A 16,312-nucleotide genomic window follows, 5' to 3' on the forward strand; every position below is an offset into this window, starting at 1 on the left:
CTCATTATCATTAACACTCACAGTGTCTTGCTTTCCTTTGCTATCATAAGTCTCCCATGGGGTTGTTGGTAATTTGAGGCAAGATTTGGATATTCCCAAGTCCCTGGGCCATTGCACCAATTATGCCTGATGTGCCACCTATTTCTAATATTGGCATTTGGATAGCCTCTATGGGTAATTTGATTAGCTGTCCTTTATGAGTCAGCTGTTTTGTTGATCCATCTTTTTTTTTTTTTTCCTATTCTTGAACCATTTTAAGCAGTCTATAACTTGAGGATTTATAAGATTAGCATGAAAGTATTTGCATTTTTCCCTTTCTCCTTTTTAGAGAAAATTTGGAAACAATTTCATTGCGTGGATTCTATAGTGCACCTAGCTCTGTGCTGGCCATGTTGTACTCTAGCATTTGTACAGATTATAGGTATAGGTACTCCAATGCACTATGGGTTGGCCAGCGGATGTCCCCAAAATGGCTATGCCATATATGTTTGTGCTCTAATATGACAATGTGTGAAACATATTTCTGTCATTCTATAACACTTTCTATTATAAGAATCAACAACAACTTAATAATTGCTTTTAGAGGTAAAAGGGAATAATAGCCAAATGTATCCTCTGATTTCAAGACACAACCTAAATAACATTAAAGGGTGAAAACAGTGAGTCTTAGTATGTTACCCTGGGAGAGTCCATAAAAGCACATGGGTCTGCTTTGTCTCTGGCTAAAGCCATTCCTACATAACCATACATTCTCCAATTAAAAAGACAAATCCTCAATACCCCAAGTGCACCTATGAAAATTATCCTGAATTCTCTTCATTTTTCACACCTTGCTTTCATACAACCTCATTTCTACCTAATTCTCAACTCTTGATTCACCCCCTCTCTAATCTTTTGAAATTGGTATTTATATTTCATTTCCCTGTTGTTTGACAGTTTATTGCCTTTAATAGGCTGTCATTTCAGTTCACTCATTCATTGAACAAATGTTGACTGAGCCTGGAGCACTGGTTCATGCCTGTAATTCTAGTACTTTGAGAGGCCAAAGCAGGAGGATTGCTTGAGTCCAGGAGCTTGAAACCAGCCTGGGCAACATAGTTAGACCCTACCACTACAAAAGACAAAACAAAAAAATAGCCAGTCATGGTGATGTGTACCTCCCAGTTACGCAGGAGGTTCAGGTGGAGAATTGCTTGAGCTTGGGAGGTTGACACTGCAGGGAGCCGAGATCACACCACTGCACTCCAGCCTGGGTGACAGAGCAAAACCCTGTCTCAAAAAAAAAAGTTGACTGCATATTTACCCTATGGCAGGCACTGTGCTTGTCCCTGTGGTGTGACAGAGGAGAAGACAAAACATTGCTGAACATAGCTGGGGCCCCTGGAATATGCTGGCCTGCAGTGTTAAAGGACTAACTTTTTAATGTTCTTATCACCACTGATATTTGTGTTGCTACTTCTCGTGCCAGCTTTTCTGTTTTTGTTTGTATTTCTACTTTTCTTTCTGCTTCTTGAGATCAAGGAGGGTACAACTTTTATACTAACTGCTGTCCAATGAGACTGCTTCTTTCTTTTGGGGAGAGAACTAACACACTCATCACATATCTGTACTATTCATGTTTTTAGCACTTCTCTGTTTTACCAGTGCTCTGATTAGAGGCTCACAAAGTTCCAGGTGGTTACAAGGTGCCATACAACTAAGCACTACAGACAACCAGGTCAGGTTAGGTGGGTATGCACCTGACGTACATATCTACATTCACACATATCAGATTTTAAGAAAATATAACTTGTAACTAATCTTTTGTAAACATTTTCCTGTAAAAAGTATCTGCAAATTTATCCAACACAGTGGTACTTTTTCATCTTTCCTTAAAGTTACTAGCACCTTGATTAGATCTCTTGTAGAAATCTTCTCTTCCTTTCTTCATTTCCTTCCTCCCTCTCTCTCCTTCCTAATAACTTTCCTTCCTTTCAAAATCATGCATTCAATTCCTACAATCACTCAGCACTGCTAACATTTCATATCTACCTTCAAGTTTGACATATCAGGATTCTAACGCAGATGTACTTTACTTTGTCTTCTTCAGAGATACAAGAAACTGGAAGAACTTGTCCAGTTTGATTACTCTGGGAAAGAATATATGTGTGTATGGGAGGGGGTAAGTAAAGTAAGAAGAGAGGGAGAGTAAGGGGGTATAGTCTGAACTAACCAGAAAGCAAGGGAATTAACCAAATTTAAAAAGGATTTTCAATGTGTAAAATTCATATATTTCTATAATTTATTAAGGTACCAATATATTCACTCACATCAGAAAAATCAGATTTTATTTTACATACTGTAATTAAAACTGTATTTAACTCATTAAGAACCTGGTAAGTGAAGTTATGATTCTGAATTAATATATCTCAGAGGGAAAGAACACCTGAAGGGTTAAGAAAGAGGCACACATAGAAGAGTATCGTTTTAAAGGACCTTTTGAATCATATATAAGAAGTTATTTAATATTCATCTACCCTGGTTCTTTGAAAATATGACTTTCATAGCAGATAAGAAGAATCCGGGGGTTCACACAGCAGTACCTAGATGCTCAGAAAGCATTTGATAAGATTCTATGAATGAGATCAATGGCTAAGATATAAGTCACAGAATAAAAGGTAGAGTAAAAGATTCCGTAGAGGAAAATGAGACTTTTGGTTGAAGATGTATGAACACACATTTTGTTCCCTCCCCAAATCCCACTAACACAAAGTAAATGGATATTTTTAACCTAGAAGGTTAAACCTACAAGGATAAAAATAACAGGAACTAGCAGTGGACAAAGCCAAGTAGCTAACCAACTAGGTACATCTGGAAGTAGCAGGTGAGGGTGAGCCTGAAAAAAGGAATGGCTAAGAAGGGGTTGATTCCTGGATCTCCTCACTGGCATTAGACTCCAGGCACATTCTCTGGAGAAGCTAAAACAGAGAGGCTCTGGACTGGGGTTTGCGAACACCAGATACGGTAGATGGCAGGGCCACTGTACTGGAAACTGGGGCGGGGGGGGGGTTAAGTTAAGGTCAACAATGTAAGTCAGAATCCAGCCCCCTCCTCCTTTGCAGCCCCCAGAATGCTGGTATACTCTCCAGGCAGGAAATTTGAATTCTCTGGAATCTGATTAGCCTGAAACAAAAGACTGAAAGAGAGTGAGGTGGGGTCCTGCAAGGACACTGCGTAGCCTGATGACCGTGGAGTAAAGACCCCTGTCAGCAAGCCCACTGATAGGTTTGGCTCTGTATCCCTAACCAAATCTTATGTTGAATTGTAAACCCCAGTGTTGGAGGAGGGGCCTGGTGAGAGGTGACTGAATCGTGGGGGTGAACTTCCCTCTTGTTATTCTTGTGGTAGTGAGTTCTCAGGAGATGCAGTTGTTTAAAAGTGTGTGGCACCTCCCCCCTTCTCTCTCTCCCTCCTGCTCTGGCCACATAGAACGGGCCTCCTTCCTCTTCGCCTTCTGCTATGATTGCAAGTTTTCTGAGGTCTCCCTAGCCATGCTTCCTATACAGCCTGTGGAACTGTGAATCAATTAAACCTCTTTTCTTATAAATTACTTAGTCTCAGGTGATTCTTTATAGTAATGTGGGAACAGACTAACATATCTGCCCATGTGCACATGAATGTCCTACCAGCTTTCTATTACCACTTAATAGGAGCATACCCTTAAACAGGAGCAAGCAGTCAGGAATCCCAGACATTTGAGGAAAGCAGCTCATATGACATAAAAGGCGAGTCAAATACAAACAGAAAGACATTTTTTGAGGAAAGGTATATAGAAAGAAGAAAACTTTAAAATGTTTGTAATTCAGATACCAGAAAACTCCAAGGCAAACAAAATGTGTGGGAAAGGAAAAGGAGTCACTGTATACTATATGGTTCAGAGGCAAGAGTACTTATAAAGGCTGTTTGCCCTTTAACTACTAAGTCTTTGATCCAACCAAAATTATGGTGTATTGGGAGTATAGAAGAATGCAAAATGTGACTCTGTATGCATGCGTGTGTGTGTCTCGGAAACAAGGTGGTGGTAAGAATAAAAAATATCCATTGTGGAAGTTAGTAATGCATAAAACTGAAAAATCAAGAAGTGCAATTTAAGTGTATTATTTAGAGATACGGAAGTACATTACCCCCAAAATCAGCTAAAAGGATTAAAAGTGGTTGGCTCTGGGAGTGGAGAACTGGGAAGGGAACAGTAAATTGCTAATTTTGGTAACAGGGATGAAGAAGCAAATGACTTTTCAAATTACAAACACGTATAACTAAGAAAGATCTCAGTAAATGTTCTTTTCAGTTAGAAAAGATATTTCAAAGAAGTAATCCATATATGTGCATCCGCTTATGCAGGGAAAATGACATTCTACGAAACAACACTTCAGAATCCATATAGTTTGGGACTCCATGAATGTGTTTCATTGATGTTAGGATTGCTTAATGAATTTATAAAACTCCTTTTTAGAAATGATCTTTAGATCATTTTAGAGATAAGTTTATTAAATGTAAGCTTTAATAATCTTAAATATATTAGACTGCATAACACATTGGCTTGTGGACATGCTTAACCCTTAGGGAGTTGAAGCTGCACCACAGTTGGTAGACAGATTTCTCTGAAAAAGCTAATTGATTTCACTTTTAGAGTAACCGAGGCTGGAAGAAAGGCTGGGCTGACGAGCAGTTGTAAGAGTTTGAGGAGAGGCACAGATTAGAGGATGTGGAGACGTACACCAGAGCCAAACCCATAGAATGACCGATTGGAGTCGTTACAAGAAACAAATTTATAGTTGCTTAGAAAACAAGTTGGAATTGATAACTGAAATAAACCAACTAATATAAGAAGCAAAAGATAATTTCAAGCATTTCCAATTTGTATTTTAAATAACAGTAAAATACTGCATTGATAAAACAAAAGTGATTTACTACATAAAAGGAACAATTAAAAAACATACAAAAAGGCAGTTCTTAGAAATAAAAACATGGTTGTCAAACCAAGAGGCAGTAAAGAACAATGTAATCATTGCTGAACTAAAAATGAGAAAACTAAAAAAATTCCTCCAGAATATAGAGCAAAAAAGATAAGGATGGAAATTATGAGAGAGAAAAAAGACAGTAATTCTAGGAGATGAGAATGAAACAAGACAGCGGAGAATTATTAATCAAAGGAATAGAATTTTTCACTGGGCTAAAGAGATCTTTAGCATAAATGTGCTTACCAAATGCTACATAGAATTCTTAGAAAAAGGATTAATACCTAGAAAGCTACCTTGGTGCATTTGTAAACTTCACGAATAGAGAGACAATACTATAGGCCTCCAGATATTAAAAAAAATAAAAGAATCTGAATGAGAGAGAGAATAAGAGTAGTACTGGACTTTCCATCTGCAACACTCAATGCTTCAAGGTAAGGTTAATGTTATGGAGTTCTTGTGTGAGAGTAAACGTAAGCCATTTTGGACACGTAAAAAATAAAGAAGTATACTACCCATGTTCATTTTTGTAAAATGATGAACTAAGAACTTCAGCCAAATTAAAAATGTATCCAATTTAAAAATCAAGAACAGGGAAGGTTTTCTATACAAGTGACAGTTATAAGCAATGAAATCAAACTTACAGTTGTTTAAAAAGAATTTTTAAAGTAAAAGAGAAATAAAAGAAAATTAATAGCAATCAGGATTTAGAAATCCAGATTATTTCAACAGAAGCTTGGAAACAGGATAAGGAAATGGGGAAGCAAAGGCATTACTAAAGATCAAGTCTTATTGGGGTTGAGAGTAGTCAAAGTTAGTTAATACTTGGGTTGTCAAAATAGAAATACAAATTTAAATTGTTTATAAAAAATATAAATCAACAATTTATAAAATTGGATGTCGAACCTCCAAGGGAAAGAGAAGATAAAGATAACTAGATCCTCCTAGCAAACATTGAGAAAGCAGAAAGGGTCAAAAATGATATACTAATTATTATAAAATACTTTTTGTAATGGAAAAGAGTCTCCAATTGAGGAATCTTTTTTGTTTGTTTTTGAGATGGAGTTTCATTCTTGTTGCCCAGGCTGAAGCACAATGGTGCCATCTTGGCTCACCACAACCTCTGCCCCCCAGGTTCAAGGGATTCTCCTGTTTCAGCCTCCTGAGTAGCTAGGATTACAGGCATGTGCTGCCACACCCAGCTAATTTGTATTTTTAGTACAGACGGGGTTTCTCCATGTTCATCAGGCTGGTCTTGAACTCCCGACCTCAGGTGATCCGCCTGCCTCAGGTGATCCGCCCGCCTTGGCCTCCCAAAGTGCTGGGACTACTGGTGTGAGCCACCGTGCCCAGCTTCTATTTGTCAATCTAACCATATACTATGTATATATGAAGACAAACTTGATATGACATAAAAAAGGCTGAAAACAAGGTGATGAGCAAAGATATTAATGAAAGAAAGCAGGGATGGTAATATTAATATCAGGCAAAGTAGAATTAAAACAGAAAACATTACACTTGTGCTATATTTTATAATGTTAAATCATATAATATACTGAGAAGATATATCCATAAACCTTGATACATTGAGCAACAGCAAACTGAAATATGTAAACCAAAAATTGTTAGTAATATAAGAAGGACGGGACAAACTACAATCATAGTGAAGATCTTCCTTAGAATTTGGCAGATCAAATAAACATAAATTAATTTAACTATACTTGAAAAACACAATTTAAACATAATAACAATTAAAATGTTTGATTATATAACTTTTTTAGTCTTTATACTCAGCCAAAAGAGAATGTACATGTGTTTTCAAATACCCAAAGGGCATTAATAAAAGTTGATCCTTGAATAGACTACAAGAATAATCTTAGTGAAATCAACAGAGTCAAAATCATATAGTCCGTATCCTATGATTATGGTAGTAGAATGATTAGAAAGTAATAACAAAAAGATAACTTAATGCCCCTTGAAATTACATTTTCTAAATATCTCTTGAGTCAAAGAAGATATCAAATTTGAAATGACAGACTATTTAGAAAATGATGGTGAGAACACTAACCCTATAGCGGGCAAGCTGTACTTAGGAGAAACTTTGATTTTATTATTTAAAGAAATCATGACAATAACTGAAGCACATTTTTCAACTCATGAGAACAAGATAAAATAAACCACAAAAGGGCAGACTATTAAGTAGAAATTCATGAATAAGAAAACAAAAAGCAAAATTTAGAGCTTTTCTTAAAAAGACCAATAAAAGGGATCCTTTATTCATTCTATATTTATGTTCTGGAACACACTCTAACAACAGTAGAACAAACATATAAATTGATTTTCAATTACAAGGAGTTTAGATTATTATGGCATGAATACAAACACCTATAATTGGGAAAAATCATGGATAAATTGAAATCAAACCCTGTTATAACCATGACAGCCAAGAATATTGATTCACTCACACTAAAAATGTTCTGTGGGAGGGCTCCCACCATAGGTCTTGGCACTTTCTGCTTCTGCTCTGTGTAATCTTTTCCCCCAGACACAATCTCTGCCCGAATGCTGCCTTACCAAAGCATCTTTGTTTGACCACTCCATTCACACTCTATTTTTCTTATCCTTAGCCTGTTTTATTTTTCTTCATATCACTGTATGATACAAATTTATATGTTTATTATCTATCTCCTCCACTAAGGTATAAGCCCCTTGAGAGACAGCTGCCTATTTTGTTCACTGCTACCCTCCTGGTGCCTAAACCAGTAAGTGGCTCATGGTAGACTCTAAATAGGTATCTGTTGAATGTAGGCTGCTCCACAAAACATTACTGTATATGTAGGTGGCATGGTTTGATTATCTACATAACAAGTTCCTGATGATGAAGTTTTATTGTATTCATGATCTAGATTTATACAGACTTCTCAATAGCATGTGGAACTGAGGCAATGCCAACGTGGGGTCTCCATGCTTTGGAGACCATGTGTCTGGCCCCATGTCTACTGTGATGAGTGGAATAGCACCTGAGGAAAACCTCTAGTAACTCTCATTAACTTGGGGTTTGTAATTACATTGTACCCAAACAAGTTCTGTTCTTTACTAAATTCTAAGTAATCTTTAAGAACAAGGTCTCTTTCTTAAATGACTCCATGGCCTTGGATTTGCAGGCATGAAGTGATATCTGGTACCCAACCTTAGGTTCAAGACCGTCAATCTGCATCTTAGCTCTTACAGCCATCATCACACCAGGGACCCAACATATACTTAACACAGAATCCTAACCTGGCTCTGCTATGGATACCAGGCAGACTGCTCCCTGTATCTCATTGCCATCCATTTCCAAAGTACACAGGAACACAGAGATTGGAGCCAGGCATATCTGAATCCAAATCCTACCTTCCCTACTAACCTGGTGTATATTCTAGGATAAGCTCCTGCTTTGTCTTTCTGCCTTTCTGAGCATCAATGTGGTAGAGGTTGCTAGTTTCTCACCAAAATCCATTCTTCCTCCTTTGTTCTAAAACTTCTAAGTTATGGCTGCCTGGTTAGAGACCATATTTCCCAGTCTTTCTTGCTGCTAGTTGTTACTCTGGGATTAAGTTCTGGCCAATGGAAAATGAACAGAAGTGAGACCTGCCATCTCCATATCATACTTCTAAAAGGAAAGGTCTTACTCTCCCCTTGCCCTTCTCCTTCCCTCTGGTAGGAGCACAGTCATGATGGCAGAGCACATTTATGATGGTGGGAGCTGAAACAACCACTTTGGTCCTAGAGATGGAAATTATTAGTGAAGGTGCCAGAGTTGCCAAACCAATTCTGGTCTGCATATCTCAGATGAGCGTGGCACCCGAGACAAAAATATGAAACAGAAATAATCTTCAATCTTATTTAAGCCACTGTTTTTGGAGTCTGTTTGTTATAAGAGCTTAGACTGTAATATACTTACTTTCCTTAGTTGTAAAAGGAGAATAATACCTGGCTGGGCTGTTGTAAGAAGGAGTATGCAGTAGGAGCTAAAAAGTGATAAGAATGATTATTGTCCAAACTTGTGCAGCTTTCCTTCAGCCTGACATCAAAGTCATTGTCTGGGCAGAATCTGTGAAAGTGAGACACCTGAAGTGGTTGTGACTAGTGCCAAAGTCGGTCACAGTCAAGATGAGGCACTATACAACCACCTCTTCATCCCCTCATCTCCCAAACTCTATGTTCAGCCAGTGGTCAGTTGGCTAGTGAAACAACAGGAAGAGAAAACTCTGCGATGCTGGTAGCAGGTAAACAGTTAGGACAGATATTTGTAAACAGGAATTTGATTTTCTACAATGACAAATGCTATACAAATTTTATTCCTCATCTTTTCGTGAAACTTTTGGTAAACTTCACTTCGTGTTGATGTTTTTATGGAGTTGGATCTATTCTGAGGCTATGTTTAAATGTTGAGTTCAGCCTTAACGGACAAGAGTAGAGGGAAACTTGAGATACTCAATGCAGCAAAAAAGGAACAAGCTGGTGAAGAGAGGCTGCACTGTGGTAATATAAGAGCACATAAGGCCTGCCTTGGCATCCATCACCCTTAGACATCAGACAGTCATTAAAAGTTGGAAAACTGATTTTTCATTGCAGATCTGTAGTGTCAAAATCAGACAGACTCACATTATAAACCTTAATTACAGTCATTTGGTATTTCATCTGCCTCACCGAAAATAATTGGCATATCCTTCTATTAATAGTAAATTTCAAAATTCATGCGTTCTCAGGAAGTTGTTGGCATAGTTAAGTACACACTTATTAAACAGAAATTTCTCAGCACTTACCCCATTGTATTATGGGCTTCGTTCTCCATGTCAAGAAACTGCTACATCTGGTTTATATTTCTTGATTTTTAATCTGTTGGAGGAAAATGATCCAAATTCCTAAAATGTTTATATTCATTAACCTATAAAACATAAAAATGTTTCTACTGCAAAAACCATTTAGTATGAATTTTTCTTTATAGTAGCTCTTGGTCCTAAAAAATATAGAAACTTGAATTTGTTTTGTGGGGTTTTTCTTGTTTGTTTTTTGAGAAGGTGTCTCGCTCTGTCGCCCAGGCTGGAGTGCAGTGGCGCAGTCTTGGCTCACTGCAACGTCCGCCTCCCGGGTTCAAGCGATTCTCCTGCCTCAGCCTCCTGAGTATCTGGAATTAAAGGCGCACGCCACCACACCCGGCGAATTTTAGGGATGTTAGTACTTGCCTAAAGTTAAAATTAAAAAAAAAAAAAAAGTTTTTCATGGTAACAAAATTTTAGCTAAAAAATAATCTATGACGATAATTGGAGAAAGTATTGAAATGGACTTCAACTCCTCTGAATCATTGAATAAAAGTCAATTAAAGAGCATTCAAGGGAGTAGAAAGAGGTAGAAGATTCAGACTCACATCACTTCCAAATCGGAGTTTAAGAGAGACCCAGGAATTGTGTGCGGGGCAGACTGGAGACAGCAGGAATGGTGAAAAAAAACTTGACCAAAACAAGCAGACAATGGTTTTGTAGGTTCTCAAATCCCTTACTTAAACGTCAAGTAAACTGAGGCACAGACAAGTTAAGTGACTTGCCCAAGGCCACACGACTAGAGCCCAGGCCTTCTAACCCAGGGCGCACGCAGCTCTGCTCTGCATTTCCAAGGGCGGGCCTCCCCTCCCAGCCTCTGTTTCCCAGCCTCTGTTTCCCCGCCACGCGCCCCGCCGGGACCCGCGCTCAGTTCAAGCCCAGCCTCCCGCAGAGCAGCCGCCCTTTTCTGGCCCCCCTGTCCCCTGGATATCCCCCGCCAGCCCGGCTGAAGGGAGAGGGTGAGGGTCAAGGGCGCGGCAGGGCCGGGGAAGCTCAGAGCCATTACCTGCGCCGCGCCGCGCTTGCCCGAGAGGTCTGAGGCCCGGGGCGCAGGACCGCGTAGGTCACCTCCCGCCCGGCCAGGCCCGCCCCAAGGGGCCCCGCCGCCCGCCGCCGCGCTCCCGCCGCCTGGGCCCTCCAGCCGCGCGGCCCTCTAGGCTGCTGGGCCTCTCCCTGCCAGCGCGCAGCGCCGCCGCTGGTTGCCATGGGGACGTCGCGGGCAAACTCGCGGCTGCCGGGGTGGGGGAAGGGCGCGGCCCGTGCGGGGGCTCCTCCGCTGCCTCTGACCTCGCTATCCCGCAGTTATGCGTCCAGTGTCCCCTCTATTCTGGGTCCCTCCTCTTTGTAGTCCCACTGCCCACCCCAAGGCCCGGCACCCAGCTGCCGCCCGAAATACTTGTTGAATTAATGAAACAAGGCGATCACAAAGGTACCGTAAACCGCTGCGGAGTTCGTCGCCAGGTACCTTCGATCCCCTTGGCCCTCTTTCCTCTTACTCAAATTTGAAATGGTATGAAAAAGAAACTTGGGGTAAAGAGAACTGCTTCCTTTCCGTTCACCCGACTGTCTTCCAGCTGGGAGGAGCTGGATTTCACTGCTCAGTCCCTGGTTCCTCTGGTGACTCCAGCATCAGCTTGTACCTGGCTTTCCCGTCACGCGCGATGGGTTCTTAGAAAACTGCCAGTCAGGCGAGGGGGACAGTGTTGCCTCCCTTCAGGGAGAAGGGAGTAGCTTCTAAGCGGAGAAGCTGGAACGAGACTCAATGGGAGTGATTCCAAATTCCTTCCTTTTCCCACCAAATTCCAAGAGTCATTGCTGACAAATTTCTCTCTTCATTTCACAGAGGAAATGATAGGAAAGAATATATGTTTTCCAACTGACACCTGGAGTGATTTGTTTTAAGCACTTGAATTTTGTGTTTGATTTGTTTTAGCCACAGAATTCCTTCCTCATACATGGAGTTGACTGCTTTTTATTCTTAAAGTCTTTTATTTGCACTCTGCTTTCATCGCTTTAATGCTCATTTGCTACTTTAATATTCTATCAATTTAATGCTCACCCACATTCCTCCATCCAGGTTCCCTCTGAATTTTATAAAACCATTATGCTATTTCTTGACAAATTGAGCTTCATAGATGAATTGCAGAGTAACCTGGGATATTAGTTCTAATGAGTGTTTCATAGCTCTCATGTTTGCATGGAGAGTGATCATGCCATTTTAACCTGAAACTTTTCATTATTCTGAAAACTCTTAGTTATATTTTTTATTCTTGTCTGAATTGAATAGGTCAATGTATTTTTTCTAACCTGAGGAAGGGAAAATGGAACGAGGAATGAAATTTAATGAAATCTCAGGATGCCCAAGATCAGTAAGGCTATGCAACATTGGTAAGTACCTCCATGTTCATTATTACTTTAGAGGTTCAGAAATATACTATACACTCAGCAAGTTTGTCAGGTGTTATTAATAGCTCCTTTCAGAAGATTGGGAAATGCAGGCTTAGAGAGAATGAAGGATATGTCCATGGATTTGTCCATCTACTTGCACTTGAAATGAATGATACATCAAGATCTGAACCTAGATCATCTTACTCCAAATCCAGTGTTCTCCAAACATTAAGATTGAGTTGGTTTCTTTAGCAGCCAGGATCTTCCTTAGCAAACTGTAGGTTTCGTGTTTTCACATAGAAGAGAGGTGCAGGGGAAGGCTTGTGAAAACGTGTGATAAGACACATGCTATAATGGATTTTAGGAAAATTTAAATATAGAATAGGAACACCCCATTCAATTGAATACAAATAAAGGTTTTCATTTCAGGATGTGAGTTAAGATTTTAAATGCAACTACCTGTCCCCTACCCCATTAGTAAGAAGTAACTGTAAAGACTTGAATTAACCCTGAAATGTCCTTATTATTAGATATTTTCAGGTAAGTTTGTTTTGAAAGCGATGAGACCAGGAAGGCCCCAGTCTAAAGGACAGAACGAGTGTGACCAGGTGCAAAGCTTTCTAAACAGGGCTAGTGAGAGATGACAAGATAACTTAGTCATGAAAGAAAATTGGAGGACATGGCAAAGTGAGAATAAGATAAAATGTAACCAGAAATGGTCAAAGGAGAATATAGTGGGCATAAATGGATGAAGAATAAGGATGACCTATGCAAGAAAAGCTAAGGAACCAATTATAGGAAATAAATAATAATCACAGCAATAGTCTAAATCTTTAAAATTTAAAAACCTTCATAACAAAATCATTTCATGGGAAAATTTATAATAGCAATATAGTAAATGAATGTGCAACTTTAACATATGCATGATTATATAAAATAACTTGATGTCTTATCAACAAGGAAATATTTTTACATTTTTTAAAAAGCAAGTTCACAAATTGTATATATACAATATAATTTTAAAAACTAAATATATCCTTATGCATAGAATGTATTTAAAACATTTTTTAAAAAACAATTATAATCAAATAATCATAGAGTTGTAAGAAACTGTAGAGGAGATACAGTGTAACCCCAGGGGTCCTCAATCCCTGGGCTGTAAACTGGTGCTGGTCAGTGAGTGGCCTGTGAGGAACCTGGCCACACAGCAGGAGGCGAGCAGCAGGCAAACATAGCCTGAGCTTCTCCTCCTATTAGATCAGTGGTGACATTAGAGTCTTACAGAAGCCTGAATCCTTGTGAACTGTGCATGCCAGGGATCAAGGTTGCACACTCCTTATGAGAATCTAATGCCTGATGATCTGATATGGAACAGTTGTATCCTGAAACCACATCCCCTGGTGCCAAAAAGATTGGGGACTGCTGGCCTAACCTCTTCATTTTATGTGAAGAAACTCAGATCCAAAGAGTTATAATGTTTCATTGTTAGTTAATGGAAAAAATTTTCAAAGGAATTTTCTGGGGATGCTTAATATACATTCTAGTTGAGAAAATAACCATTTGGTAGGAAGATACTCAGTATTTAGAACCAAGATCACCTAGAGCAGCGTTATCCAATGGAAACGTAATGTAAACCACTTGTATAATTTTAAATATTCTAGTAGTCAAATTTTAAAAACTAAAAACCAGATGAAGTTAATTTTAATAATATATTTATTTCATCTAATATATCTAAAATATTTCAATACCTAGTCAATATAAAAACTATTGAGATATTTTACATATTTTTTCATATTAAGTCTTTAAAATGTGATGCATAATTTTTACTTAAAGCTTAATCAGTTCATTCTGGCCATATGTAGGTGCTTCATAGTCACACATGACTGGGGGCCGTCATATTGGACAGGGAAGCTGGAGAATATGGGTGCCTGGTCAATGTCCTAAAGCCCTTCATTAAAATGTCAAGGGCCATGCAAAGGAGAGATTCTTAATTGTTTGGCTGTGATTTGAGAGAGATTTTGAAAAAGTCCTGACTCAGCATCCTTACAGATCTGCTCTGGGCTGGAAGAGGCATTAGACATCTGAAGAGAAATGCATAAATGTGAGCCCTTAGCCAGGCAGCATGAGGTCTTTCATTGTGTTATGCCTGCTAGGCCTGTCAATCATCACTATCAGGGCTGCTTCTCCTCCTGATGGGAATTTAGAAGCACCAGGTCTCACTTGAGGTTCAGAAAACAAAGCCAAATTCTTTGAAAAATGGCTATCATGATTTTTAAAATTCTCTACTTTTACTTTTTATGGACCCTTAGTGTTTTGACACTGTGGTTTTGAAAATGTCATCCTCTTTTGGATATTAAGGGGAACTAAAGGAGAAAGATTTTTGTATAGTCATGAGCTAAAGTTTTAAAGATGTAATACTTATTTCCTGGAGCCAGTGATGGCTACGACAGTGTTGAAGTGAAAGGTCCCTAGTAGGAAAAACAAACTTGTAACCAGAGAGGAAAGTTGGGCCTGTCTGCTTAATGATCTCTTTTCACTTGAGTCAACTTCTTCTGTGAGCTCAACTCTGCAGAAACCTTTTAGGTCCCTAGCTAATGTGATAGTGAGAAATTATTGGGTCAAAATCTAGGAAAAGGCATGAACTAGAGAAGTGAGCCCAGCACTAAGGCTGCTTTTGAAATCATTTGATGCTCTGGAAGAAACATCTGCAAAACTGAGCAGCCATTGATAGTCTTTCGAAGCGAAGGGGGCAGAACACAAAGCCTGGGCTCAATAAGTAAATAAATAAATACCCCCTATTTTTAAGCTGGGGCTCCAAAGGACTTTGCCTTCAGGAAAATGGTGAAGTGGAAATAAATCAATACTTCTACTGACTCGCAGCCAGCTTGGCATCATCTGTAATTTGGGATAACCTCCATCTTTGAACTTAGAATAGGGTCGTACTAGACTGGTAGATTAATATACCTGGAAGAAGCAAGCAGAAAATTTCTGAAAAATAACTTCTCAAATACAAAGGCCAGAATAAAAAGAAAATAGAAATTCTAAAGCTGGAAAAAAAATACTAATAACCAAAAATAAGAACACAATTGATTTGAATAATGATAGATTTGGTACAGGTAAGGGATAACTTGTAAACTGGGAAAACAGAACAGAAGAAAATATCCAGATTGTAGAGAAAAGAAAAATGATAAAATATTTTAGTATGAAGGTTTTTTACAACTTTATTAATGGAAGTATTCATTGTTATAAAAGTAAAAATAGATAATATATGTGCAAGTATTTCATACATGCTCTAGCACATAGGGAGGACTCAAAAAGTATTTGTTGAATTTGAAATTAAAAAAAAATAATTTGTTACACAGGTTATCTTAAAAAAAGAAAAAGAAAAAAATTGTTGATTTTGCGGTAATCTTCGTCATTTTATATAATTTCTGTTTCTTTGCCAAACTTCTCTTTTATTTTTTTGTTTCAACTTTTAAAGCATGTTAATAATAATTTTCTATTTTAGTTTGCATGTTATGATTCCAGACTCTAAAATATTTTTGATCTATTACTGGTGGCTCCTACTCATGTTGTCTTGTTTTCTTTTGTGGGTTTGTAATTTTTGACTATAAGATACTTTTGGGGGGAGCTTTATTTCTGGGACATCTTAGAGGCCAGGATGGAGGCTGAATCTTTTGATTTTGCATTTGCTTTTGAGAATTGTCTGGGGGCATGACCAACTCCAAACCACTTTACATTAAATTTTTTACAGGAGGTTTTCCAGACAACACAGGTAATGTTATGAATGAAAAATAAGTGTTAGAGTCAGCTTATCAAACACATTTCCAAAACATTTTTTCTTTCCTTTTCTTAGTTTTTCTTCACCCAGTGCCAAAGTCAAAATAGGCATGTTTTCTACTGTTCAATTTTTCTGTCTTTTAAAAAAAATCAGGTTTTTCTTTTAAAACAGTTTTAGATTTACAGAAAAAATATGAGCATAATACAGAGGGCTTCCATCTACCCCACATCCAGTAGCCTCTGTTATTAACATCTTACATATGTATGGTCTATTTGTTACAATTA

The 16,312-nt window shown here is 38.5% G+C and overlaps 1 protein-coding gene and 1 long non-coding RNA gene across 5 annotated transcripts in view; one reads left to right on the forward strand and one right to left on the reverse strand.

The window, feature by feature from the left end:
- DEUP1 (deuterosome assembly protein 1) overlaps positions 1-10,998 on the reverse strand; it is a 93,671-nt gene extending 82,673 nt beyond the window's left edge. For all 3 annotated transcript variants that reach the window (XM_037727840.1, XM_017498429.2, XM_017498430.2), the window contains exons 1-2: positions 10,866-10,998; positions 9,806-9,878 (exon numbers count right to left, since the gene is read on the reverse strand). In XM_037727840.1, coding sequence (XP_037583768.1) covers positions 9,806-9,834 — 29 coding nt within the window. In that variant the 5' untranslated portion in view covers positions 9,835-9,878; positions 10,866-10,998. The remainder of the gene's footprint in view (positions 1-9,805; positions 9,879-10,865) is intronic.
- A 151-nt stretch (positions 10,999-11,149) lies between these two features.
- LOC108282464 overlaps positions 11,150-16,312 on the forward strand; it is a 43,293-nt gene continuing 38,130 nt past the window's right edge. For both annotated transcript variants that reach the window (XR_005195434.1, XR_001816428.2), the window contains exons 1-2: positions 11,150-11,288; positions 12,172-12,247. This is a non-coding gene — a long non-coding RNA (uncharacterized LOC108282464). The remainder of the gene's footprint in view (positions 11,289-12,171; positions 12,248-16,312) is intronic.

Source organism: Cebus imitator, unplaced genomic scaffold, assembly GCF_001604975.1.
Source record: "Cebus imitator isolate Cc_AM_T3 unplaced genomic scaffold, Cebus_imitator-1.0 Scaffold241, whole genome shotgun sequence".
Lineage (NCBI taxonomy): Eukaryota > Metazoa > Chordata > Mammalia > Primates > Cebidae > Cebus > Cebus imitator.